The following is a 27,186-nucleotide window of genomic DNA, read 5'->3' as shown; positions in this document are numbered from 1 at the left end:
GCCCACTGACTGTCCAACTCGTCGAGTGCACTTATGAACTTGACGAGTTCATCATCATAAGGCACCTACTCGTCGAGTTCATACATGAACTCATCGGGTAGGCCCTGGCAGAATCCAAAATTGTCATTTTTCAGCTTTTAAAAATCACACAATTGCATCAATATAATATAAAACACTCATGGCTCTGATACCACTGTTGGGTTTTGTGTACTCTAACATTCCTATGGTGCACATACAAACCTAATGTTTTGGATCTAAGTTTTCTCTCATTATACATGCAATAAACATTTTCCAAAGCAAGAAGCCTAAACTAGCATGCAAGGGGATATTTAAATCATAAAAACTAGTTATAATATTACCTTGTGTAGTAGCTTGAATGACTTGGCCTCAAGAAAGCTTAGCACCCCAAGTGTGATGCCTCAAATAGAATCACAAAAACCAAGAATAATTAGGATGAATATGGAGAGCTTATGGAGACTCTAAAATCGGTTCTTACTCTTCAAAATACGAGTGGTGTATGTGTAAAGATTTTAGCTTATGAATATATATATATATATATATATATATATATATATATATATATATATATATATATGTGTGTGTGTGTGTGTGTATGTATGTGTAGAATATCAAGGGTCATGTGTAACCCTAATCCATACCCATAAGCTTATGATCCACCCATTTGATTTGGATAACCACTTCATGGACTAACCCATAAGACCATCACAAATCAATCATGGATCATTAGCCCACTCCATATGTATCAATTTTATTAGTCTCTTTTGATCACTAAATTAATTCTTGATCAATACTAATTAAATAATATGATTCCTCAATTAATATATTATACTTATAATATATTAATAACTCATAATTAACCTCTTACTCAAATATCCTTTCTAACATATTGCTTTGATGAATGCAACCCAAATGAACCATGCTACTATCGGGTAAAGTACATACCAATTATAGTTACAGACTTAGACACCTTTTCCAACAAAAGGTGGTTCTGCTGCTCCTTCATCTGATCCAAAAGAAGCAGAGTGGTTTTACTGTCATGACAAAGGGCATTGGAAACGAAGTTGCCCGAAGTATCTGCAAGATATCAAGGATGGGAAGATAAAGCCCACCTTCGCAGGTATTTACACTATTCAATCTAATAACTCATCACATGCTAATTCTTGGGTCCTTGATACAGGATGTAATTTTCACATTTGTTCTGATTTGCAGGGGCTAAGAAGAAGTAGGGATGTGGAGCATGGAAATATGAACTTGATCATGCTGAATAGGAGAGCGTCGCCTGTCACCAATATTGGAGTTTATTCTTTAGTGTTTAGTCATGGGTTAGGATTAGATTTGAATGACTGTTGCTACTCTTCAGAAATGACGAGAAATATTATTTTTTTTCATGGTTTGTATAGACAAGGTTTTAGATTTTCATTTAATAATGAAGTTGGTTCTATTAATGCATTCTATAATGGTATTTTTTTTATTTTGAAGCATTGCCTTGTAATGGTATATACGAAACTGTGATGGTTGTAGACAACTTAGGAAATAATGTGTTACATGTTGATTCGTCTAATGGTTTAGATGAAGGGTCTAGTTTATGGTTTGGGCTAGGCTATTTATGTATAAGTCTTAATGTGTTTTGTGTCTTGTAATAGATTGTTTTGGATGAGTTTAAGGCTAGAGGTGTGTTTACGGCCGTAAACAGGTTTACGGATGTAAACCTGTTTACACCCAGTCTTTCCCCTATATATAGGGTGTGTCAGAGTCTGTCAGTGGTTGTTGTCATTCCACGGAATTTACGGTCATTTGTGTGTGTCCAAGTTGTACTCGACGTTTCTTTGATATAAACGTGTGCAAGGCTTGGTTTAATCTTCTTCTACTCCATTCTTATCTTGTTTGATTGTTAGATTGCTTGATCACTGGTTAGGATCCTTGTTTCTAAGGCCTTACATTAGACAAGGCATGCTTGTGGCATTGTCGTCATGGACATGTCAACAAGAAGCGCATTGCCCAACTCCAAAAAGATGGAGTGTTGGAGTCATTTTAGCACAAGTCATATGACACGTGCGAATCTTGTTTGCTTTGAAAGATGACTAAATCACCTTTCACTAGAACTTGTGAAAGAGGTGAGGGATTGTTAGATCTCCTACACACCGATGTGTGTGGGCCCTTCGGATCCACCATAAGGGATGCTAATCACTTATATGTTACGTTTACCTATGATTATAGTAGATATGGGTATATCTACTTAATCAAGCACAAGTCGAAAACCTTTGAAAAGTTCAAAGAGTTTAAACAAGAAGTGGAGAATCAATTGGGCAGGAAGATAAAGATGCTCAGCTCCGATAGGGGTGGTGAGTATCTTAGTTCCACGACTATCTTTAGGAATATGGAATTGTTTCACAATTGACTCCACCTAGTACACCGCAGCTTAATGGTTTGGCTAAGAGGTGCAATCGAACCTTGTTGGACATGGTCTGTTCCATGATGAGTCGAGCTTTGTTACCTATCTCATTTTGGGGGTATGCCTTAGAGACTGTCGGCCATAGTCTAGTCCCAACTAAGAAGGTTGTGAAAACACCTCACGAGATGTGGACATGGAAGGTTCCCTCGTTGGCACATATCAAGGTTTGGGGTTGTGAGGCTTTCGTAAGACGAGAGACTCACAACAAGATTGAACCTCATAATAAGCGGTGTATTTTCATAGGCTACCTACAGAAGTCTTTTGGATATCTTTTCTGCAGACCTAGTGACAATGTGGCCGTCGTAGCAAGGAGAGGGGTTTTCCGTGAGAGAGAACTCATATGTCAAGAATAAAGTGGGAGGCAAATTGATCTTGAAGAGCTTCAAGAGTCAAGTGATGAAGGACCCTCTAACACTAGCACTCAACATGAGGAAGAGATTCCTATTGAACCGATTGACGAGTCATTACCTCTAAGATTTTCCCTGTCGAGTTAGGATGGCACCGGAGTTTTATGGTTTTCATATTACTATGAAAGGTGATACGTTTATCAGTGATAGTACACTGGTATATTTGGATGAGCCTACTAACTACAAGGAAGCCATGGCGGGCCCGGAGTCTGCAAAATGGAAAGAGGCAATGGACAGCGAGATTCAGTCCATGTATGACAATCAAGTTTGGAACTTGGTTGACAATGTACCGGGTCATAAGACGGTCGGGTGCAAGTGGATCTTCAAGAAGAAGACCGAAATGGATGGGAAAGTGCATACGTTCAAGGCACGATTGGTTGCGAAGGGCTTTACTCAAACCCTGGGGGTTGACTATGATGAGACCTTCTCACCAGTGGCCAAGATCAAGGCTATCAGTGTTATGTTGGCTATCGCTGCGTTTCTTGATTATGAAATTTGGCAGAGGGATGTCAAAACTGCTTTCCTTAATGGGAAGCTGCTAAAGATGTTTACATGTGTCAGCCAGAATATTTTATGGATGCCAAATACCCAAATAGAGTATGCAAGCTTGAGAAATCTATGTATGGATTAAAGCAAGTGTCTTGCAGATGGAATCTTTGTTTCGATGAGAAAGTCAAAGAGTTTGGATTTTTGAGAAGCGATGACGAGTCTTGTGTGTATGTAAAGGCCAGTGGTAGTATAGTTAGCTTTATAGTTTTGTATGTTAATGGCATACTACTCATAGGAAATGACATCCCGACCTTGAGGAGGTTAAGTCCTAGCTTGGGAAGTGTTTCGCTATGAAGGGTCTAGGGGAAGCTGCTTATATTCTAGGGATAAGAATCTTGAGAATAGGAATAGAAGACTAATAGGACTTAGTCAAAGTACTTACTTGGACAAGTTGCTGAAACGTTTTAGCATGGAGAATTTCAAGAAAGGGGAACTATCAGTACAAAGCAATACCAAGCTGAGTAAGACTTAGAGTCTGAGTATCGATGCTGAAATAGCATAAATGAGTCGAATGCCATATGCTTCCGCCGTTGGCTCAATCATGTACGCTATGACGTGTACTTGCCCTGATGTGGCTTCTGCGTTGAGCATGGTTAGCCGATATCAAGGGAACCTTGGTAGATCTCACTGGAGAGCTATGAAGAACATTATGAAGTACCTGTGAAGGACTAATGACTAGGTCCTTACACTTGGTGGGAGTGATGACTTGAGAGTGACAGGGTATAGTGATGCCAGCTTTTAGACTGACAGAGATAACTTCCGCTCTCATTCGGGCTGGGTGTTTACCCTAAATGGAGGAGCAGTTACTTTGAAAAGTTCCAAGCAGGAGACAGCGGCTGATTCAACGTGCGAATCAGAGTACATAGCAGCGAGCGAAGCGTCGAAGGAGGCGATATGGTTGAATAACTTCATTGCAGACCTTGGAGTTGTACCAGGCATAAAGGAGCCTATGGAGATTTTCTGTGATAACGAATGAGCGGTTGCCTTGACCAAAGAACCGAGGGATCATGGCAGATCCCGACATATCGACAGAAAATACTACTTCATCAGACATCGGGTAGAAGGACTCCTCTTAGATAAGAGGGTATCGTCTGAGGAGAACCCAGCAGTTCCCCTCACAAAGGGTTTGAGCTGGGATAAGCATTTGCAGCATGCAAGGAGCATTGGTCTGAAGGACGATATTAGTTTTAGTTTTCGTAATTAGATAGGTGTTTAGAAACTTGTAATAGATAAATGTAATTGACATTTGATGATTTATTAATGGAGAATTATTTATGAGTAAAGTTTACTATCTTATGTCAATTGTTTACTATTGTTTCACTTTTGCATGTTTTACTTCCAGAATAATCAGATTGTTCAAATTATCCACAGTCGATCATACTTTAGGAGTAAGTTATGGGGTTAGACTGTCATGAATTGGTTTGTACATTGTCTAAGTGTTTAGACATAGCAAAGGTTTGCTGCAACATTCACGAGTACTTATGAAATAAGATTTGAGTATTGGATTAAACCCACGCTCATGTGAATCACTTCATGGAATTTATCACGAGTGATTGTGAGATGATACTATCGTATAATATTTAAACTAAGATATATGAGTTGTTGTTTAGAAGTTGGTTGTTATTGATAATGCATAAACGCATCAGTAAATTGATGTTATAAAACATGTTGTTGTGTACGATTTGATGAGTAAATAGTACAAGCATATGAGTCAAAGTTTATCTGTTCCTTTTATCCTATGAGGGTAAAAGCGATATCTTAGGCCCCTCGAGGATTTTGTGTTGACTTATGTGTCGGGCCCAGTCAGGACTGAATTGATGTGTTCAATTAAGTTCTATGTCAAATAAATCAGAAGTCAAGAAACAAACTGTTGGACATTGAGAATGATTATGTTCCATGTCTTTGTCCACACGATATCTTGTAGAGTAGAGGATTATATGATCCCTTATCTAAAGGACGCGTAATTGACTAGTTCAGAGTTCGACAGCAGCTTTTGAGAGCTACGATTGCTAATCGGATTTTGAAGTGGCATTGGCAGTTATATTATTAGACTTATCTAAGTGGGAGACGGTTGGATTACGTGTCTAAGCCCATAAATATAATTGGGATGTACTTGACCCGATAGTAGCATGGTCCTTTTGGGTTGCCTTCACCATAGCAATATGATAGGATGAATTATGGAGAAAGAGGTTAATTATGATTTATTAATATATTATAAGAATAATATATTAGTTGAGAAATCATATTATTTAATTAGTATTGATCAAAAATTAATTTGGTGATCAAAAGAGACTGATTAAATATATGGGGACTGATATTGCAATTTACTGTTAGTTGCAAGTTGGGCTGTGGACTCCTGATGGAAGGGTTTGGATGAATTCTATGGGAAGCCCATAGAAGAATTCGTCCAAGGAGGCTTCTAAAAGGGTTCCAACTTCTACCATGATGGCACAATAAGTTTATGGATGGCGCAACAGGCTTCAAGTGTGGCACAAGAACATCAAGATTTGAGCAACAACACTACCTTGGCGCAACAGTAACATACATGACAAAATAAGGCCATGCATGGCGCAAGAGAAAACTCCATAGCTCAACAAAAGTACCCCATGACACAAGAGGGATCCTCATGGAATAAGAGGAACCCCTCATGGAGCAAGAAGGAGCATAATGGTGCAAGAAGGAATGCCTTTGGTGCAACAACATCCTACTTGGCCCATCCCTTTAACATATGGCGCAACAAGGTTCCCTTGTTGCTCCATATCACTCCCAAGTGCTCCAAACCTCTTGCAGGTGCTCCAAACCCCCTTCTGTATGAGCTGTTCCTTTGGCACTTGATTTTTTCCTTTGTCAAACGATCCATTCCTTTCTCAGATGATCTGTTCCTTTGTCACATGCTCCATGAACCCCAAGTGCTCTTATGAGTTCCAAGTGCTCCAAATGCTTCATGAACATGATCCAAATGCTCCATGAACATGATCCACATGATCGAGACACATTTAACACTACCTCTTCTATTGTCTCTCTGGAATGGTCTGAAATGTCCTTATGGGCGTTTACTGCGCCCAAAGTGTCTGCTGCAGCCAGGAATTTCTTGGTGGTGTTACGGTTGGCTTTGGTGCTTTGTGGCTAAGGTAGTCAAGGCGTTCAAGTACACTTTTTTGGCTACCTCTCCTTCTTCTTGCCTTAAGTAACATTCCACCTTTTAGTTCAGCGTGTGTTTGGTGTTTCTTCCCCCCATGAGCTTATGGGATAATAGTCCCGGAAGGAGGCCCCATGTGAAGGCATCTGCTATTAAACTTTCATCGTTCCCCGGGATGTCTAATGTAGCATTAGTGAACCTGGTGAAGTATTATTGCATTCTCCCCCTTTGCTTTTCGCTGTAGCCAATGATCGAGTGTGAATCTCCTTTGTAATTATGTAACTAGCTTGAAATTCATCAGGAAAATATACTTTAGCTGGTCGAAATTGTAGATGCTCCCACGGCGAAGTGCTTTGAACCACGTTCCTACATTTTCATCTAGGGTTGTCGGGAAATACGTACACCAGAATCTCTTGTCCAACTTTAACGAGCCCATCGTCCATTCGTACATGTCGATGTGGCTATCTGGATTTGTGGTTCTGTTGTAGGTTTTAAGGTGTGGCATCTTCGTTGTATTTGGGATATCAAACTCTAATATTTCCTTAGAAAACAGAGATGTCACGCTCCTCGAGAAGCAATCACTGTTTGGGATCAGAAAAACATTGTGGGGGTTGAATTGTTGAGCAGTGAGGTATGGTTGTACCAGCATGTTGTTGTATGCTGAGAGGTGTCCTGGTGTTGGGCCATAAAAAATTTGTTGTTGGAATGGGAAAATTGGTGGTTGGGTTGCCAGGAGTGTTGGGTTTGATACGAACAGGTGGTTTGATGTGAACGGCGAGTGTTGTGGGATCATCGTAGAGGATGGTATGCTTGTTGCAAACGAGGATGTTTGGAAGGTCACCATTTGTTCTCCTGTCACTTGGTTTAAAGGTGGTGCTTTTGGGAAAATGAACATATCTCCAGCGTTGTCCACCGTTGGTGGTGTCGTACTACTTGAGATTTTTTCCAGTTGTTGGCTATGCGACAAGGAATTTTGCATCGATAGGGTGGCAAGGGGTATCGACCCTTCAATGACCGGTCTCCATGGTTCACTTATCGGAGCAGTGGTCATTATCGAGCCACTTTTTGTGGTGCTTCACTGGAAACCTTTGTTGGTCGTTGAGGTGTTGAGGTGGGAGTGGTGACTGATTCCAACAGCATCATGGATCTGACGAGGCTCTTCGGTGTTCCACTAGCCCCACCGGTATTGTCGGTTATCATCTTTGGGCTTTGTGAGGTGTGCTTTTGTTTATCGTTATTCACACACCGGATGGCACCAAATGATGTGACCTGGGCCTCCAGCGATGCTCTTAAATGGTTTTGATTACTCTGGTGTTCATCACAACAGGGAGGAACTGTCAGCCATTTTCCGAAAGGGGATCCCGGGAAAACACTCTGACGGTCAAGTCAGTAGGTAGACTTGGGTTGTATGAAGTGAAATCAGAGAGAATGGCTTACCCTGTCGGGAACTGGAAGAGGCCTTTTATACTGAGGTCTCCTGCTAGTCCATACGAGACAAGGGCGTCAGACCAGATAAGATCTGGCACGCTGATTAGGCAATCGTGCTCCTCGTTCTGTCAGAGCTAACGATTGGTTTAGGTGGTAATGCGCTAAGCATCCCCTTTGTCGTTTAGAGTTGTTATGCTTTGTTGCGGAGTAGAAGGTTCCCCTGGAGGGGTCGGGCCTTCTCCGCGGGCGCCCTGAGGGTAGCTTGGCAAATTCTTGGTGCGTCTGAACGTGGCTTCTACCCATACTGGAGGGCATGTCATCAACATATATCGGGCATAGTTTTGCCTTAGGGAATTCTTGATGCGTCTTAGCGTGGCCTCTACCTGTGATGGAGGGCATGTCATCAACATATATATATATATATATATATATATATATATATGTGTGTGTGTGTGTGTACTAACTGTTAAACCGGATATACTGGGCATAGTTTTGCCTTGGGGAATTCTTGACGTGTCTAAGTGTGGCTTCTGCCCGTCCTGGAGGGCATGTCATCAACATATATATATATATATATATATATATATATATATATATATATATATATATATATATATATATATATATATATATATATATATATATATATATATATTGTGTGTGTACTAACTATTTACCCGCGCCAAGCGACGGGTGCGAATAGTTTGTTTCGGCAATTATTTTCTTTTGTGTGAGCAATGATTAGTTTCAACTCAGAGATTAGTCTGTTTTACGAAGCGTGTTATATTAAAAATAAAATACAATGTATTGGAAGTTATCACTAAACATTGGTTTCAGTTTAGCGATTCATGTTTTTTTAAACGAACAATGTATCATTTAATGCATTTATCGCTTTTATGGTTCATAATAGCTTTCAAAAAAGTACTTCTTTGAAAAATATCTTTCAATGTATTATTGAAACAACACCAATGGTTCATCATATCTTTCAAAGTACAATGTTATTGTTTGTAGTGAACCATACTTTAACAGCACAATGCTATAATGTATTCCATTTATATTTTTATTTTTCCTTACTAAACCATTGTACCTGAAAGGTACAATGCTATAATGTTTTTCCATACATACTATTATATCATTTTACTTTCGAAGTACAACTAATAAGTTTGTGAAAAAATAGTTTCATATACTTATTTAATAAAACATTAGTTTCCAAAAAATACATAGTTGCTTACTTTTTTGTTAAAATGATTATTTTATTAGCATAAAAACCATTTGGCAAAAAATAAAATCATGGTTACTTATAGACCTTAAGAAAAATTATGATGTCGTTTATAAAAACTTATGGAATGAGTAGTATGTGAATTAAATTTTTTAATATAATCAAGGTTGTCGTTTGTAAAATACAATAGAATGATACATAAACTACTAACATCTTATCGTAAAAAAATATATTATTTTCAAATATTGAAGTTATTTAAAATACAAATAAATACAAATAAATACAACTTTCTTTTATATTGTTAATTTTATTTTATTTATCTTTATTTGAATTGATGATGCATCTTTTGTCAACTTGATGCAGTTCATATTAATATTATCATATTTTTTAATATACATTTCAGAAGCCCCTAAAACTCTTTTATATATCAATTAATTAAGAATCAATCAATTTTCAACCAAACTCTACAAATGTAAAAGATAAAAATTCTTATTAATTTATTTGCAGTATAATGTAATTATGCATACCAAGTCCTCTTCCAAAAAATAGAGTGAAACCTTACAAAAGAAAGTAAAGCTACATTAATGTTGCTCAATGACATCAATAGTCACCAACTCTATTTTTCAGGTCAAATGTTGGAATAACAATCTGAACTTTTTGAAACTACCCTTTTACACATACCCAAACAATGTGGAATAAAGTTGAAAAGAAAGTAAGATAGATTGTCACTATTTATTGAACTTCATCTTATTGGCCAGGATAAGATCTTGCACACCCGACATATTATTAATTAAAATAAAACTTAGAATATGTTTAAATTATGTTGGGAAAAGATAAAACTAGGGAATAAGGGTTAGACTTACGAAATCACAAGCAATGCTTAGGATTTTTGGGATAACTGATTGTCTCCTCTACTATATGGCATGTTTATTCTTCCTTTAATTCTACCTAATCCTGACCACCATTAAAATGAATATTTTAATTACAAAACATAGGCAAGTTATAATGTAGATGTTGGAAAAAAAAGTGGGGATGTCTTGTTCATATGCATTACCACATGAATCAACATATTGCCCATCCTATAAAACATAAACACAAAATCATATCGATTTTTGTCCAATGATGTGTAATATTATACATACTAGTTTTAACCAACTATTTAACTAACTACTACGTCTAAGGCAGTGGAGCTAATCGCAAATAGTATAGAACGAACATCCGGTATCGAACTTAGGGAACGGATTTAGTATACTAACATAACTACTATAAGATTAATCAAAGCAAACAATAGTTAAAAATGGGTTTTTATCTGATTTTTCAAGTTCATAAAAACTTAAGCACTCAACTAAAAGTGGTTTTACTCAATATATTAAAAACACTTTCGTTAAGTTTCGAATTAAAATATTTCCTATGGTTAGTTACTATTTATGGATTAATAAAGTTGGTTACCAATTATTATGTAATAAGCAATCTTGGTCCAATGTACTAATATTTTCACTAGTTCATGTACTACTATGTATGGTCATACACAAGCAAACATAGAATTAGTTATTAGTTATAGTTGAGCTATGTAAGATTTATCTAAGACAATTAAGCAAACACAATTATGGTCACAATTATGTTCTCTAGCACATCTAAGTTTGTTACTTTTATACTTGATCTAGATGTGGTCACTCCTAGCTCTAGCAATTTAATAGTCATTAAACTATTAGGTAAACAAGTTCATGTAATTTAATGGTCACTAAGATACACTAAACTGGAATTTAAACAACAAAGTCACAAACTCCAACATGCTAGGTAATGATAATCGAACACAAGCATAAATCCAACTTTATAAAAACCAATAAACAGTAAACTAAACCATATTTCTAAGGTTTCATCTAGCTAAATGAAAGTAAACTAATTTAGCTACTCATAACTGAAATAAAACACACAAGTTCATAAGAAATCGACATGATTAAGGCCTTGTTTGATAGTTGCTGACTGAGAAAGTGCTGACTGGGAAAGGTCTGTATGGGTAAGAAATCCTGACTGAGTAAGAAATCATGTTGTTTGATTGTACATCTGATTGAATGTGTTGAGTGATGAAAAATGACCATTTTACCCTGTTGTTATATATACTGATGGATGAAGTTGCCGAATAATTATAAAAACGTACATATTGTCATACAAAATGTAAATTACACACAAATAAAAAATTTCATACAAAATGTAAATTAAACATAAATCATTTAATATCCAAATAAAAACATAATGAAATTTAAAATAACATGATAATTTAATGTAAAGTAGGTGAAAGTAGTTGATTTGCAATATGATTACGCAAAACACGCATATATTCAACGGCTTCTGGACCCTATTCTATGTCTTTTATGTTTTCTCTATCGATTCCCCCACCTTGGACGTCAGGAGTAACCATAGTGTCCTCCTCAAAATTTGCAAACAATTCATCTTCTATATTGTATTTCCTTATAAAATTATGGGCTGCGACACAAGAAATGACTATGTCTCTTTGCACTGTAAAAGGATAAGGAGCTATTTGTTTTAAGATTGGGAATCTCGCCTTCAATACACCATAAGCATGCTCAATAACATTTCTAAGTTGTGCATGAGCATAATTGAACCTTTCTTCTCTAGTTAAAGGTCTGCCTCTTCGAAAATCGGCTAACCAATACCTAATATTGTAGTATGGAGCCATAAACCCACGAGTGTTTGTATATGCGGCATCACAAAGGTAATATTTATCTGCAAATGATTGTGACACATATTATATAAAGAATATAGATAATAAAACTTCTATAAAGATTACAAACCTAGTGGAGGAAATGGAAATCCAGATGTCGAATTGAATGTAACTTCTTTCAAAACTCTTGAATCATGTGTTATACCCTCCCATCCAGCCCAAACAAAGGTGAATATCATATCAAAATCACAAATTCCTGTTACATTTTGAAAACATTCTCTTTTTCCTCTTCTTCTATAACGAGTTTGTTGATCAACGGGTACAACCGCATGTACAAGAGTTCCATCTAATGCACCTATTGCTCTGAAAAAAAAATATTTTTTAACCATCTATGTCATTCCAAGTTATGTCTTATTGGATTACGAGTTGTTGGTACTATTATTTCTTTTGCAAAACACATCATTGCCGTTAGGACCTAGTGAAAACATTGATGAATCGTTTGTATGGAGTGATGAAATCTTCTCTTAACTGCGCGAAAACGTTCATTATGTCCTATAACATGTAAGAATATAGCCATCTTCTCTTCAATGCTTATTGTCCTACTAGCTTGCAACCAATTTTTTGGGTAAAATGGTTGCATAATAAAGCAAATGTCTCTTGTGTAAGACGCATCATATCGAAACATTGTGTAGGGTCTCCGTACATCAAATCTTGCGTATATGCATACTCGCTTGAATCGTTATCTCTAATTCTATGAATTCTGATTAGCCTGCGCCGGTTTGACCTCAATCAATAAAACACAAGTAAAAGAAAAGCTACAACTTCACCATCAGAAACCATACTTGACCTGTTACAAACAATTAGGTAACATGTTAAAGTAACAAAAGTCATATAACAAACGTCATATAACAAAAAACTAGTAAATAACAAAAGTCATATTCAATATCCAAATATCATCCAAAGTAACAAAAGTCACATAGCAAAAAAAACTAGTACACATCATCCAAAGTAACATCCAAATAAAGTCATCAAACATAGGATCCAAAAGTCATGCAACAAAAAACTAGTAAACATCATCAAAGGTAACCATACTTCATACCCGCACCCATCACGCACGACTCACAACTAGTATGCGAAAGTCGTAACCAATCTTTTCTAACATTGGCACTTTCACCAAATAGCAAAAGAGCGGTCTTGTGTCTTTCATCTTCTTCTCCCCATTCCATTTTGTTTAATTTCTCCATACACTCATCAACATCCTTATCCATTTCACTTTTTTCAATTATTTCATTTTTTTTCCACTAGCGACCTTGCAAGCTTGACAATCTCCTCTTCAACTTCTAATGCCCTTTCATCTCTTTTTTTCCCACCAACTCTTTTATTTCCACCAACTTCCGTATTTTTTGAACGCCCCGAAGATTCTTCACTTGCACCTACGTGTTGTGTTGAGGTTTCCATTGGAACATCATCATCAAAATCATGGGCACTAAACTCTTCTACAGGACAAGGGAGTGTAGAAGATGGCCCCCAACTTTGAAAGCCAGTTAAGGTCGACCCTTCAAATAGTTTGCTGCAAAGATCAGGAAACAGCAGGGGTTTAGTTTTCAATGACAACACGAACTTGTTCAACTGTTTACAATTTTTATAAATATTAGTATTTTTTATAAAAATAATCATAATAGCATTTGTTATAAAAATATTACCTTCCCCTCTTCCTTCCATTGTTCATCGGTCAGGTTAAATTTATTTTTTATAGGGTCATATATATTGCCGGTTTTGTTTTTCAGTTTCACCCAAGCAACATACTTTGATTTATAGTAGTCAAAGTGGTTTCTCATTTGCTTATGATCAACCTCTTTACTGTGTTCATTTATCAATTTTCCGCATACTATCTTCCATGAACTAGCCGTAAGCCCAGAACCCTCACGACCATTAGTGGTTAGTTCATGGATACATGCATCAAGAAAAGTTTTGTCCTCACTTTCGTTCCAACCCAACATCCTAAAACATTAATATTTAAAGTATTTTATCATCAGTTTTATCAAGATCAAGAACAATTTTAACATTAAAATAATTTTCTACCAATGAATCAACATCATCCTAAGTAATAATAGAACAATTAAGGTCAACATAGTTTATACACAAAAAAAATTCCAGCTTTCATAGCTTATAAACAAAAAAAAACATTCACAGCATTGCCAACATAGCTTATAAACAAAAAAATATTCTAGATTTCATAGCTTATAAACAAAAAAAAGATTCCAGATTTGATAGCTTATAAACAAAAAAAAATTCAAAGCATTGCCAACATAGCTTATACACAAAAAAAAAAGATTTCAAATTTTGTTCCAAACCAACATTGCCATCATAACTTTTATATTTCATAGCTTATAAACAAAAAAAATTCTGATTTTTGATTTCATAGCTTATACACAACCAAGTTTCAAATTTCATAAATTAGAGCAAAGAATGATTCTAATTTCATAGCATTTAAACAAATAGTTTCATATTTCATAATATTACAGCAAGAAGAATTTTTGATTTCATAACCAATTTAAGATTTCATAACATTAGACCAAGAACAATTTTTTATTTCAAAACCAATTTTTGATTTCACAAAAAGGGCAACAACTCAAATCAAGTACATATGATCTAAAGTTTACATTGTTTCATGATCCAAAAAAACTTCTCCAGGTATTCGTAAACTCAAAACATAAAACATTATGCAGATGAAATACATAAAAACAACAGAGGTATAGCATTGGTATAAACTATATCGCAACAAATCCCAAGGATCGAACCAATTTTTGACAGGAAAACAATTTTCTAATTTCACAGGAAAAAACCGAGGATCGAACCTGTTTTGTCGTGTTTCTCGTCGGAGCTGGAACGGAGGGAAGTCTCTGGCCGGTAGTCGGACTGGGAGGGACGGTGATGATGGAGATATTTGTGCGATGGCGGCCAATTTGCTGTCTCTCTATTAGGTCACGATGGGAAGAAAGAAACAAGAGGGCATGAAGGTAATTTTTTGAGTCAGCAACGTCTCAAGGTCTGATCGAGAATCTACTGAGACAGTTGTTTCTGATTGAGAAAGCTACTTATCAAACGCGTTCTGTCTGACCGAGTCAGCCCAAATCATTGACTCGGTCCCAGTCGGACATAAACAAACAGGCCCTTAGTTCTCTTTACTAAGATAATATATTGTATTTTACTTGTGTTTATATATTTTGCTTATAAATTGTAACTATTTGATTGAAATGGCAGGATGATATGGAGAACATGTTGATTTTTGATGTTATAAATGGTGATTTCACCCTTTTATTTCAAGATATTTTGATTGGTGAACCTTAAAAGATGATATAGAAATTAATTGGTTTTAAAGGACTAACAACTCGAGTGATATGGAAAATTGTTGTCTTCAAGATATGATGACTTGATTTTACCTTTGACCGGTTTAATCTTCTTTAATCCTCCCTTGGTAATTACTTTTTGTTTAGTTTTATAGTTTTAGGAAATAAAAAATGAACATTACAAAGAATTCAATCTGATTTAATGTTTAATGTGATTTCCTTTTACTATTTCCCTTCAGTTATATAAGTGGTTAAATGAGGACGAGTTAAAGTAACAAAGCTAAACTAGTTTTATGTTCGATTTGTTAATGGATATGTAGTGAGGTACCGGAAAAAGGCAAAAAAAGGCCATAGCAAACTCCATTACTACTACAAAAGCTAGACTCGAAGAACATAAGAAAATTGTGGTTGATCAAAGAACCATAAAGGATGAATTTGTAGCAATCATATTAGACCCGTTTGAAGGCTGCGACTACACCGGGGCCAAAACGGTTCAAAACCGTTGACTCCAGGATTGGGGGTCAGAGCAGCCACACTTGTGAGAAGTATGGGAAGGGTCATACCGGAGTTTTTAGGTCCGGTGGTGCATATCGCAAGTACGGGAGAGAGGGGCATAATGCGAGGGATTGCCGTCAGTCAGCCCCGGTACAGGATATGAGGATTTGTTATCACTGCCATCAGGTTGGACACTTGAGGGCCAACTGCCCAGCGTTTGCTGCAGGATTGGTGTAGGCTCCAACACCGACCACTTTGAGGATTACTGGCAGGAGTCAGGGTGGAGCGGAGCCTCCGAGGACTCAGGGACGCGCATTCCAGCTTACATCAGAGGAGGTCAGGGTAGAGCCGGATGCAGCTGCGGGTATGTTTCCATTTTGATATCCTGTTATCTTGTTATTTGTTTGGTATTGTAAATCTGTCTGCATTGTTTGCCTTCTTCGCATGATTCATAGTATGATTGGGGATCTTAGTAGTTAGGAGTTGTAGTTGGTTAGTGTAACGTCCGTGTTTCTGGGCTAAGCATTAATGTTGTTGTAATAGTCTAGGTTAACCTTTGTAACCCGTTTTGAAATAATGGAAGTGTATTATTTGAGTATTATGTGTTATGTGCTTAATTGTGTGTCTTAAATTAATTAAGAATAAAAATAAGCGTTAAAATGAAATATTAGATAAAGCCGATATCTATGGATGATGTTGAAGTAGTTGAAATGAGGTTTCCGAAAATATAAAGAACGCCGAAATCTGATTTATAACGAAAAAGTTATGACCCGTCGAAGTTTCGCGACGGAACCGACACGGCACCGGGAAGCGTAAATAGCGAATTTACGATGGAGCGACTTTTAGCCTTAGTGATCTAAACCAAAGTTGTAGTATATGTTAAACCAAGAAAATCCATAAAAAGAACGCCCAAATCTGACTTCGTATGAGGAAGTTATGATTTTTCAAAGTTTCGGCTCAGCAGTGTACAGCCCGAAACTCGAATTTTAGTTCGAGCGGTTTTTGGCTTACGCGACCTAAATGAGAGTTGAAGATCTCATTAATAGGAACTCAACGGTAAAATGACAGACGAAAACGGAGTCCGTATGAAGGAGTTACGAATTCTTCGCGGTCATTTAGCAGTCTAATCTCCTCCTACTGTTAAATTTAAGATCGGTCGAGAATTAGCCGACAGAGTCTAAATGAAAGTAGTGGAGCACTAAGCAATTAGTGGAGCAGGTAGTGGAGCACTAAGCAGGTAGTGGAGCACTAGTGGAGCACCCAGAGCACTATAAATTGAGGCTCGGGGTTGCCTCATTCTTCACACCTTCAACCCATTCTTTCACTCTCTATACTCTCTCTATCCATTCAAGCTGAAGCTCTGCCCGCAAGAAGCCCGGTTTTAAGAAAAACTCGTTGTTTTATCGAGGGATAATTGTTTTTGAGATAACAAAGCGATGTTCAAGGGCAGAATCATCACCTTATCAGGTGAGTGTGTAGTTACTTTCTTCTAACGAATAATTATGAAGTATCTTATACAAAATACGTGTTATGTGTATATTTTGTTGTTATATGTGTGAATGAATATTCACTTTCTTCTATCTCATAGATATAATTTCTTCTCTATGAAATGTGTGTTATATGTGTGTGCCTCATCTGTTATGTGGAATATGTATTGAATGAACATGCTATACAGGTTTTAAACTATGTATAAAAATATATATTTTTATCTACTAATATGTTTGGTAGAACATGGGTAGATAGTTGATGTGTGATAAACAGATGAGAGGCCTCGATGTCGTTGTTGATCTAGTCATCTAGCGGAGTATGGATGACGACCACGGACTCATTCTAGACAGTCTAGTGGAACACTAGCAGGCTCATAACCTGTAGGTGTTGTGAACGATGTGTTCACCGGTGTACTCTATCCCCCTCATGGTTGCCTTTAGGACATCTATTGCTAAGGAAACCCCTTTGCGGTAATGTCCGTCCCGATGAAAAATCCTAGATTAGGTCCCTTGAGATAGATGTTATTTTAGGGATGTAAAGTGAGGATAACGGGAATGGGTAATCGGGTTATTGTTTGTTGGTGAAATTAAATATAATTATTTATTGCGGGTTGAAAACCCTATATGCTCACCAGGCTCCCAAGCCTGACCCACTCAGTTTATTTGTACTACAAGTAGTGGCGCGAGGGCATAAGATGGATGAATCATCAAGTTATTTGTTTATTAGACCAGATGTTATATGTAACTGTTGCATGGTCTTTCTTTTGTTGTTTATGCTTTTGATCTGTTTATCGGAACATGACATCCCAAATATTGTTATATAACAAAAATGCATCTCTTGATGAAATGCTTTGATAAACTTTATTTTATCATATTTTGTTTTGGGAACAAATTCCGCAACTCTTTTAAATCAAAAGAATTTACTCTGAAAATGTTTAAAAGCATAAATAAAACCGGTCTTTTCTGGCCGAAATTTTGGGGATGTCACAGTTAGCGTTCAGGAGGATTCTTGGTTGAAAGATAAGGCATGCGATCTCGTTGCTAGGAATAACGACTGCGATGCAAGAAGTGTTCATTTGGGATTCGGACTTCCTTGGAGTTCGGGTGTGCGATGGCGGAAGGGTTATTCGGTGAAGGTTACTCACTCCCGAGGGAGTCAGTTAATGGTTAAGAGGGAATATATGGAGTAAGGGCGATTGAGCTATGTCGGTTTTGGGCATCGGTGGTTAGTAGTCGGTGCACTAAGTGGGGGAGAATGGGAAAATTCTCCGGTGAAACAACATAGATATCCGTTGCCAAGGATTGATGACCTGTTCGATCAACTGCAAGGTTCAAGTTATTTCTCGAAGATCGATCTTAGGTCAGGATATCATCAGCTGAAGGTAAGAGAACAAGATATCGAGAAGACTGCATTCAGAACGCGATATGGACACTACGAGTTCTTGGTTATGTCGTTTGAACTAACCAATGCTCCAGCAGCATTCATGGATTTAATGAACAGGGTTTGTAATCATTTTCTTGATAAATCTGTGATAGTGTTCATAGATGACATTCTGATTTACTCGAAAAGCCAAGAGGAGCATGGTAGACACTTGCGGGAAGTGTTAGAAGTCTTGAAGAAGGAGAAGCTGTATGCTAAGTTCTCTAAATGTGATTTTTGGATTCGAGAAGTCCAATTCTTGGGTCACGTGGTCAACCAAGAAGGGATAATGGTCGATCCAGCAAAGATTGAAGCTGTAATGAAGTGGGAACAACCAAAAAGTCCCACGGAGATCCGAAGCTTTCTGGGATTAGCCGGATATTACCGAAGGTTTATCCAAGGCTTTTCTTCGATCGCTAGTCCATTAACAGCTTTGACCCACAAAGGAACTACTTATGCTTGGAATGATAAACACGAAGAAGCATTCAAGTTGTTAAAGAAGAAGCTATGTGAGGCACCGATTCTTTCTCTACCCGATGGAGTCGAAGACTTCGTTGTCTATAGCGATGTGTCTGGTGTTGGATTGGGTTGTGTTTTGACCCAAAAGGAAAAAGGTGATCGCATATGCGTCTCGACAGTTGAAGGAACATGAAAAGAACTACCCGACTCATGACTTGGAGTTGGCGGCGGTAGTTTTCGCTCTGAAAATATGGAGGCATTACCTCTATGGCACGAAGTGCAAACTTTTCACTGATCATAAGAGTCTCCAATATCTCTTTAATCAGAAAGAATTGAATATGAGGCAACGACGCTGGCTAGAATTACTTAAAGACTACGACTGTGAGATACTTTACCACCCCGGTAAAGCCAATGTTGTTGCTGATGCTCTCAGTCGGAAAGTTAATCTTGAAAGAAAGAGGCCAAGAGTGTTGAGAATTGAAGTTGTCTCGACCATTGTGGAAAGTATAAAGAAAGCACAAGAGGAAGCTTCTGAAAAGAATGACCGAAAGGAAGAACGTTTGGGAAAAACGTTGGTGTTGGTACAAACGGTCATGGACTGAAGGTATTCCAAGATCGTAATTGGGTACCTAAGTCAGGAGGAATAAGAGATCTTCTGATGGAAGAAGCTCACAAAACCATGTACTCGATTCATCCCGGAAGCACTAAAATGTATAGGGACCTAAAACCCTACTAGTGGTGGCCGACGATGAAGCTCGACATTGCGAAGTATGTGGTGGAGTGTGTGACCTGTGCGAGAGTCAAGGCACAACATCAGAAACCATACGGGAGTTTAGAACCTTTACCTGTGCCTATGGGTAAATGGGAAGACATTGCTATGGATTTTGTCACTAAACTGCCCAGAGCAAAGAATGGTCATGACATGATTTGGGTGGTCGTTGATCGCTTCACTAAGAGTGCGCACTTCATAGCAGCCAATGAAAAATGGTCTATGGATAAACTCGCAAATTCTTACGTGAAGGAAATTGTGAGGCTTCACGGTGTTCCGTTAACGATTGTATCAGATCGTTACAGCCGTTTCACCTCAAGATTTTCGAGAAGTCTACAAGAGGAATTGGGTACCAAGTTGTGTTTGAGTACAGCTTACCATCCACAGACTGATGGTCAGAGCGAAAGAACGATACAAACACTTGAAGATATGCTGAGAGCATGTACCCTGGAATTCCAAGGTAATTGGGATGAACATTTACCATTGGTAGAATTTTCCTACAATAATAGTTTCCACTCGAGCATTAAGATGGCACCTTAACAAGCTTTGTATGGACAGAAGTGTCGTACGTCGTCTTGTTGGCTTGAGGCTGGGGAAAAGCAGTTTATGGGACCGGAGATAGTCCATCAAACTGCTGAAAAGTTGAAAATAATTAGGGAGAGAATGTTAGCATCTCAGGATCGTCAAAAGAGCTATGCTGACAACAAGCGAAGGTCGATGACTTTTGAAGTTGGAGATTCGGTTTTGCTTAAAGTCTCGCCGTGGAAGGGACTTATAAGATTTGGAAAAAGGGGAAAGTTAAGTCCAAGGTTTATTGGACCGTTTAAAGTTCTTCAGAGGATTGGGAACCAAGCTTACAAGCTCGAACTACCAGAAGAACTGAATGGTATTCATAACACATTTCACGTGTGTTATTTGAGGAAGTTCACGGGAGAAGTTCCCGATATGATTCCACTTTCGGAGTTGAGAATCGATGAAAACAAAAGGTTGATTAAAGAACCAGAGGCAATCGTTGACCGAAAGACTAAGAAGTTGCGACGCAAGATGGTCGAGTTAGTGCTTGTCCGATGGAAACACACGAATGGGCCAAATCTCACCTGGGAGACGGAGAGTGACATGATGAGTCGCTATCCGCATTTGTTTGTTGATGTGTGATTCCAGGGACGGAATCATTCTAAGGTGGGGAGAATTGTAACGCCCGTGTTTCTGGGCTAAGCATTAATGTTGTTGTAATAGTCTAGGTTAACCTTTGTAACCCGTTTTGAAATAATGGAAGTGTATTATTTGAGTATTATGTGTTATGTGCTTAATTGTGTGTCTTAATTTAATTAAGAATAAAAATAAGCGTTAAAATGAAATATTAGATAAAGCCGATATCTATGGATGATGTTGAAGTAGTTGAAACGAGGTTTCCGAAAATATAAAGAACGCCGAAATCCGATTTATAACGAAAAAGTTATGACCCGTCGAAGTTTCGCGACGGAACCGACACGGCACCGGGAAGCGTAAATAGCGAATTTACGATGGAGCGACTTTTAGCCTTAGTGATCTAAACCAAAGTTGTAGTATATGTTAAACCAAGAAAATCCATAAAAAGAACGCCCAAATCTGACTTCGTATGAGGAAGTTATGATTTTTCAAAGTTTCGGCTTAGCAGTGTACAGCCCGAAACTCGAATTTTAGTTCGAGCGGTTTTTGGCTTACGCGACCTAAATGAGAGTTGAAGATCTCATTAATAGGAACTCAACGGTAAAAAGACAGACGAAAACGGAGTCCGTATGAAGGAGTTACGAATTCTTCGCGGTCATTTAGCAGTCTAATCTCCTCCTACTGTTAAATTTAAGATCGGTCGAGAATTAGCCGACAGAGTCTAAATGAAAGTTGTGGAGCACTAAGCAATTAGTGGAGCAGGTAGTGGAGCACTAAGCAGGTAGTGGAGCACTAGTGGAGCACCCAGAGCACTATAAATTGAGGCTCGGGGCTGCCTCATTCTTCACACCTTCAACCCATTCTTTCACTCTCTATACTCTCTCTATCCATTCAAGCTGAAGCTCTGCCCGCAAGAAGCCCGGTTTTAAGAAAAACTCGTTGTTTTATCGAGGGATAATTGTTTTTGAGATAACAAAGCGCTGTTCAAGGGCAGAATCATCACCTTATCAGGTGAGTGTGTAGTTACTTTCTTCTAACGAATAATTATGAAGTATCTTATACAAAATATGTGTTATGTGTATATTTTGTTGTTATATGTGTGAATGAATATTCACTTTCTTCTATCTCATAGATATAATTTCTTCTCTATGAAATACGTGTTATATGTGTGTGCCTCATCTGTTATGTGGAATATGTATTGAATGAACATGCTATACAGGTTTTAAACTATGTATAAAAATATATATTTTTATCTACTAATATGTTTGGTAGAACATGGGTAGATAGTTGATGTGTGATAAACAGATGAGAGGCCTCGATGTCGTTGTTGATCTAGTCATCTAGCGGAGTATGGATGACGACCACGGACTCATTCTAGACAGTCTAGTGGAACACTAGCAGGCTCATAACGTGTAGGTGTTATGAACGATGTGTTCACCGGTGTACTCTATCCCCCTCATGGTTGCCTTTAGGACATCTATTGCTAAGGAAACCCCTTTGCGGTAATGTCCGTCCCGATGAAAAATCCTAGATTAGGTCCCTTGAGATAGATGTTATTTTAGGGATGTAAAGTGAGGATAACGGGAATGGGTAATCGGGTTATTGTTGGTTGGTGAAATTAAATATAATTATTTATTGCGGGTTGAAAACCCTATATGCTCACCAGGCTCCCAAGCCTGACCCACTCAGTTTATTTGTATTACAGGTAGTGGCGCGAGGGCATAAGATGGATGAATCATCAAGTTATTTGTTTATTAGACCAGATGTTATATGTAACTGTTGCATGGTCTTTCTTTTGTTGTTTATGCTTTTGATCTGTTTATCGGAACATGACATCCCAAATATTGTTATATAACGAAAATGCATCTCTTGATGAAATGCTTTGATAAACTTTATTTTATCATATTTTGTTTTGGGAACAAATTCCGCAACTCTTTTAAATCAAAAGAATTTACTCTGAAAATGTTTAAAAAGCATAAATAAAACCGGTCTTTTCTGGCCGAGATTTTGGGGATGTCACAGTTGGTATCAGAGCATTAGTTTAAGCGAACTAGGAATTTGTAGGATTTCTAGACTTAAACTTAGAATGCTAAGCGATGATTTTGAGATGCGAGCACTAGTTTAATTTAGGAAAGTTGCCTAAAATGCTTTTATGTGCTAAATGTTATATGTTTCCATATATTATATTATTTGTTCGGATCTATGGTCTGTTGCCGACCGGATCTGGAAACCTTATGTGTTTAGGATTCTAAGCGTGCGTCGACGGTATTAGAATTGGCATGTAAACGTTTTAGAGTGATTTGGATAATTATCTATCGTGAAGAAGGATCTAAATTCACCTTGTTCGGTGTATAGATCAGCGATGGCAAGAACAAGAAGTGGCGCTGGAAATGCAAACGAAAACAGGAATCAACCACATGTAGTCGAGCAAATACCTGTTGTAGCAGCAGCACCTGAGCCAGTGACGATGGCTGGTGTACAATTGATGATTCAGGCAATGTTGGATAATCATATGGAAGAAACTAGACGTCTGCTTCGACAAAATCGTGAAGAACTTTCAATTCAAGTTGAAGAGCCCGAAGTGAATGGAGGGCCATCGGAAGGTGGAAACTTTAGTGGTACTGTTGGTCAAGACAACCCACCAATTGTTAGACAAGACAATCGCAATGGAGGAAATGATGGAAGAGGATGTAAATACAAGGATTTTATGTCGTCTAAGCCACCGTGTCTATCCGGAAGCCCGACGCCGGTGCAAATTATGGATTGGATCTCCGAAATGGAGACAATGTTTGAAAGTTGCGAATGCAGCAACAGGCAGAAGACCGCTCTTGCGATCCCGTTGTTGAAATTTGGCGTGTTGAGTTGGTGGAAGCTGTTAGCTGACTCTATGCCCAAGGGAGAAGCGAGCAAAATGTCTTGGGAAGATTTTGTGGAACAACTGAAACTGCAATACTGCTCCGAGCAGGACCTTCTGTAAATCAATAATGAGTTTCAGAATCTGAAAAAGGGAAAAATGAGCATTGCTGAATACGCTGCAAGTTTCACGGAGAAAATGAAGCTTATCTCATACCTAGTTCCAACAGAACTCTCAAAGGTCAATAAGTTTGCCCTTGGACTACCAGCGGACTATGGTCCAATGGTTAAGCAAGCAACCACGTTGAAAGCCGCCATCTGGGCTGCTAGAAATGTTGAGACCCAGATCAGGGATAAGGGTCTGGAAAGGTCAGAGGTTGGAGAGAAGAGGAAGTTCGACGGACCCTCGGGGTCCAGCAAAAAGGGTAAATTCTCAAAGTCTAGTTCGAGAGGAGGTGGAGGAGGCGAAGCGAAATGGTGCGACAAATGCAAGAAGAAGCATCATAGGAAATGTGGCGGGGAAACCACATGCTTCAAAAGTGGAAAGTCGGGGCACTATGCCAACGAATGCACCCTCACCAAGAAAGTTTGTTACGGGTGTGGTGAGGAGGGGCACATCTCGAGGGATTGTCCGAAAAAGAAGGAGGCAGCAAAACCCAACATTCCCCCAAAGCCGAAGGCTAGAGCCTTTTAGATGACACTGGAAGCTGCTAAGGAAGAAGCTGATGTCGCTTCAGGTACTTTTCTCGTAAACAAATTGCCTGCCCAAATTTTATTTGATTCTGGAGCCAACTACTCCTTTATTTCGCATGAATTTGGTAGAAAGCTAGCTTTGCCTGTCGATAGACTAAATAATGCCTTATTAGTCGAAGTTGCTAGTGGCAAGTTTGTACCTGTTAGCCATCGTATGAAAAACATCTTAATTGATTTGAACGGGAATAAGTTTCACGAGGAATTATTGCCTATCGAACTTAACGGTTTCGACATCGTGTTGGGAATGGATTGGATTAGCGCCAATGATGCCGAAATACTGTGCAAAAAGAAGATCGTAAAAGTAAACCCGCCAGGGAAGGAGTCATTTATGGTGTATGGGGACAAACGCAGGGTAAATTCTGGAATCATTTCTCTAATGAAAGCCAGAAAATGTTTGACCAAGGGATGTACATCATATTTAGCATTCGTGATCGATGCTAAGAAGGAAAAGAAGGTGATACAGAGCATTCCTGTCGTGTGTGATTATCCAGAAGTATTTCCCGAAGATCTTCCCGGATTACCGCCTGATCGACAAGTAGAATTCCGTATTGACTTGTTACCAGGGACGACGCCAATAGCAAAAGCACCTTACCGATTAGCACCGACGGAGATGAAGGAGCTGATGATGCAACTTCAGGAGTTATTGTACAAAGGTTTCATTAGACCTAGTTCATCACCCTGGGGAGCTCCGGTGTTATTCGTGAAGAAGAAAGATAGAAGTATGAGAATGTGTATTGATTACAGAGAGTTGAATAAGGCGACAATAAAGAATAGATATCTGTTGCCAAGGATTGATGACCTGTTCGATCAACTGCAAGGTTCAAGTTATTTCTCGAAGATCGATCTTAGGTCAGGATATCATCATCTGAAGGTAAGAGAACAAGATATCGAGAAGACTGCATTCAGAACGCGATATGGACACTACGAGTTCTTGGTTATGTCGTTTGAACTAACCAATGCTCCAGCAGCATTCATGGATTTAATGAACAGGGTTTGTAATCATTTTCTTGATAAATCTGTGATAGTGTTCATAGATGACATTCTGATTTACTCGAAAAGCCAAGAGGAGCATGGTAGACACTTGCGGGAAGTGTTAGAAGTCTTGAAGAAGGAGAAGCTGTATGCTAAGTTCTCTAAATGTGATTTTTGGATTCGAGAAGTCCAATTCTTGGGTCACGTGGTCAACCAAGAAGGGATAATGGTCGATCCAGCAAAGATTGAAGCTGTAATGAAGTGGGAACAACCAAAAAGTCCCACGGAGATCCGAAGCTTTTTGGGATTAGCCGGATATTACCGAAGGTTTATCCAAGGCTTTTCTTCGATCGCTAGTCCATTAACAGCTTTGACCCACAAAGGAACTACTTATGCTTGGAATGATAAACACGAAGAAGCATTCAAGTTGTTAAAGAAGAAGCTATGTGAGGCACCGATTCTTTCTCTACCCGATGGAGTCGAAGACTTCGTTGTCTATAGCGATGTGTCTGGTGTTGGATTGGGTTGTGTTTTGACCCAAAAGGAAAAAGGTGATCGCATATGCGTCTCGACAGTTGAAGGAACATGAAAAGAACTACCCGACTCATGACTTGGAGTTGGCGGCGGTAGTTTTCGCTCTGAAAATATGGAGGCATTAGCTCTATGGCACGAAGTGCAAACTTTTCACTGATCATAAGAGTCTCCAATATCTCTTTAATCAGAAAGAATTGAATATGAGGCAACGACGCTGGCTAGAATTACTTAAAGACTACGACTGTGAGATACTTTACCACCCCGGTAAAGCCAATGTTGTTGCTGATGCTCTCAGTCGGAAAGTTAATCTTGAAAGAAAGAGGCCAAGAGTGTTGAGAATTGAAGTTGTCTCGACCATTGTGGAAAGTATAAAGAAAGCATAAGAGGAAGCTTCTGAAAAGAATGACCGAAAGGAAGAACGTTTGGGAAAAACGTTGGTGTTGGTACAAACGGTCATGGACTGAAGGTATTCCAAGATCGTAATTGGGTACCTAAGTCAGGAGGAATAAGAGATCTTCTGATGGAAGAAGCTCACAAAACCATGTACTCGATTCATCCCGGAAGCACTAAAATGTATAGGGACCTAAAACCCTACTAGTGGTGGCCGACGATGAAGCTCGACATTGCGAAGTATGTGGTGGAGTGTGTGACCTGTGCGAGAGTCAAGGCACAACATCAGAAACCATACGGGAGTTTAGAACCTTTACCTGTGCCTATGGGTAAATGGGAAGACATTGCTATGGATTTTGTCACTAAACTGCCCAGAACAAAGAATGGTCATGACATGATTTGGGTGGTCGTTGATCGCTTCACTAAGGGTGCGCACTTCATAGCAGCCAATGAAAAATGGTCTATGGATAAACTCGCAAATTCTTACGTGAAGGAAATTGTGAGGCTTCACGGTGTTCCGTTAACGATTGTATCAGATCGTGACAGCCGTTTCACCTCAAGATTTTCGAGAAGTCTACAAGAGGAATTGGGTACCAAGTTGTGTTTGAGTACAGCTTACCATCCACAGACTGATGGTCAGAGCGAAAGAACGATACA

The 27,186-nt window shown here is 38.5% G+C and overlaps 2 protein-coding genes across 2 annotated transcripts; both read right to left on the bottom strand.

Moving 5' to 3' along the window:
• Positions 1-11,571: 11,571 nt before the first annotated feature.
• LOC145112034 (uncharacterized) lies at positions 11,572-13,166 on the bottom strand. Its single transcript, XM_079048247.1, has 5 exons — positions 13,059-13,166; positions 12,374-12,450; positions 12,162-12,261; positions 12,029-12,104; positions 11,572-11,960 (listed from the first exon to the last, which is right to left on the bottom strand). Exons 1-5 carry the CDS (start codon positions 13,164-13,166, stop codon positions 11,572-11,574), a joined length of 750 nt encoding a protein of 249 aa, XP_078904373.1.
• A 19-nt stretch (positions 13,167-13,185) lies between these two features.
• LOC145112033 (L10-interacting MYB domain-containing protein-like) lies at positions 13,186-14,103 on the bottom strand. Its single transcript, XM_079048246.1, has 3 exons — positions 14,090-14,103; positions 13,602-13,899; positions 13,186-13,527 (listed from the first exon to the last, which is right to left on the bottom strand). The coding sequence occupies exons 1-3, from the start codon at positions 14,101-14,103 to the stop codon at positions 13,186-13,188; spliced, it is 654 nt and encodes a 217-aa protein (XP_078904372.1).
• Between the last annotated feature and the right edge of the window lie 13,083 nt (positions 14,104-27,186).

Source organism: Lactuca virosa, chromosome 5 (genome assembly GCF_052849685.1).
Source record: "Lactuca virosa cultivar CGN04683 chromosome 5, Lactuca_virosa_CGN04683_v6, whole genome shotgun sequence".
NCBI classification, from domain to species: domain Eukaryota; kingdom Viridiplantae; phylum Streptophyta; class Magnoliopsida; order Asterales; family Asteraceae; genus Lactuca; species Lactuca virosa.
Note: the sequence above shows the minus strand (reverse complement) of the source record. Positions and strands in the feature narration are given on the sequence as shown.

What these genes read in the sequence shown, in the direction of transcription:
- LOC145112034 (XM_079048247.1), bottom strand. Translation starts at nt 13,166, where the DNA reads ATGGATAAGGATGTTGATGAGTGTATGGAGAAATTAAACAAAATGGAA. An exon ending in TATTTGGTGAAAGTGCCAAT is followed by an intron (nt 12,451 to 13,058) that starts GTTAGAAAAGAT and finishes TACATGTTATAG; the next exon opens with GACATAATGAACGTTTTCGC. An exon ending in TTCATCAATGTTTTCACTAG is followed by an intron (nt 12,262 to 12,373) that starts GTCCTAACGGCA and finishes TTTTTTTTTCAG; the next exon opens with AGCAATAGGTGCATTAGATG.
- LOC145112033 (XM_079048246.1), bottom strand. An exon ending in AATGGAAGGAAGAGGGGAAG is followed by an intron (nt 13,528 to 13,601) that starts GTAATATTTTTA and finishes AATTGTAAACAG; the next exon opens with TTGAACAAGTTCGTGTTGTC.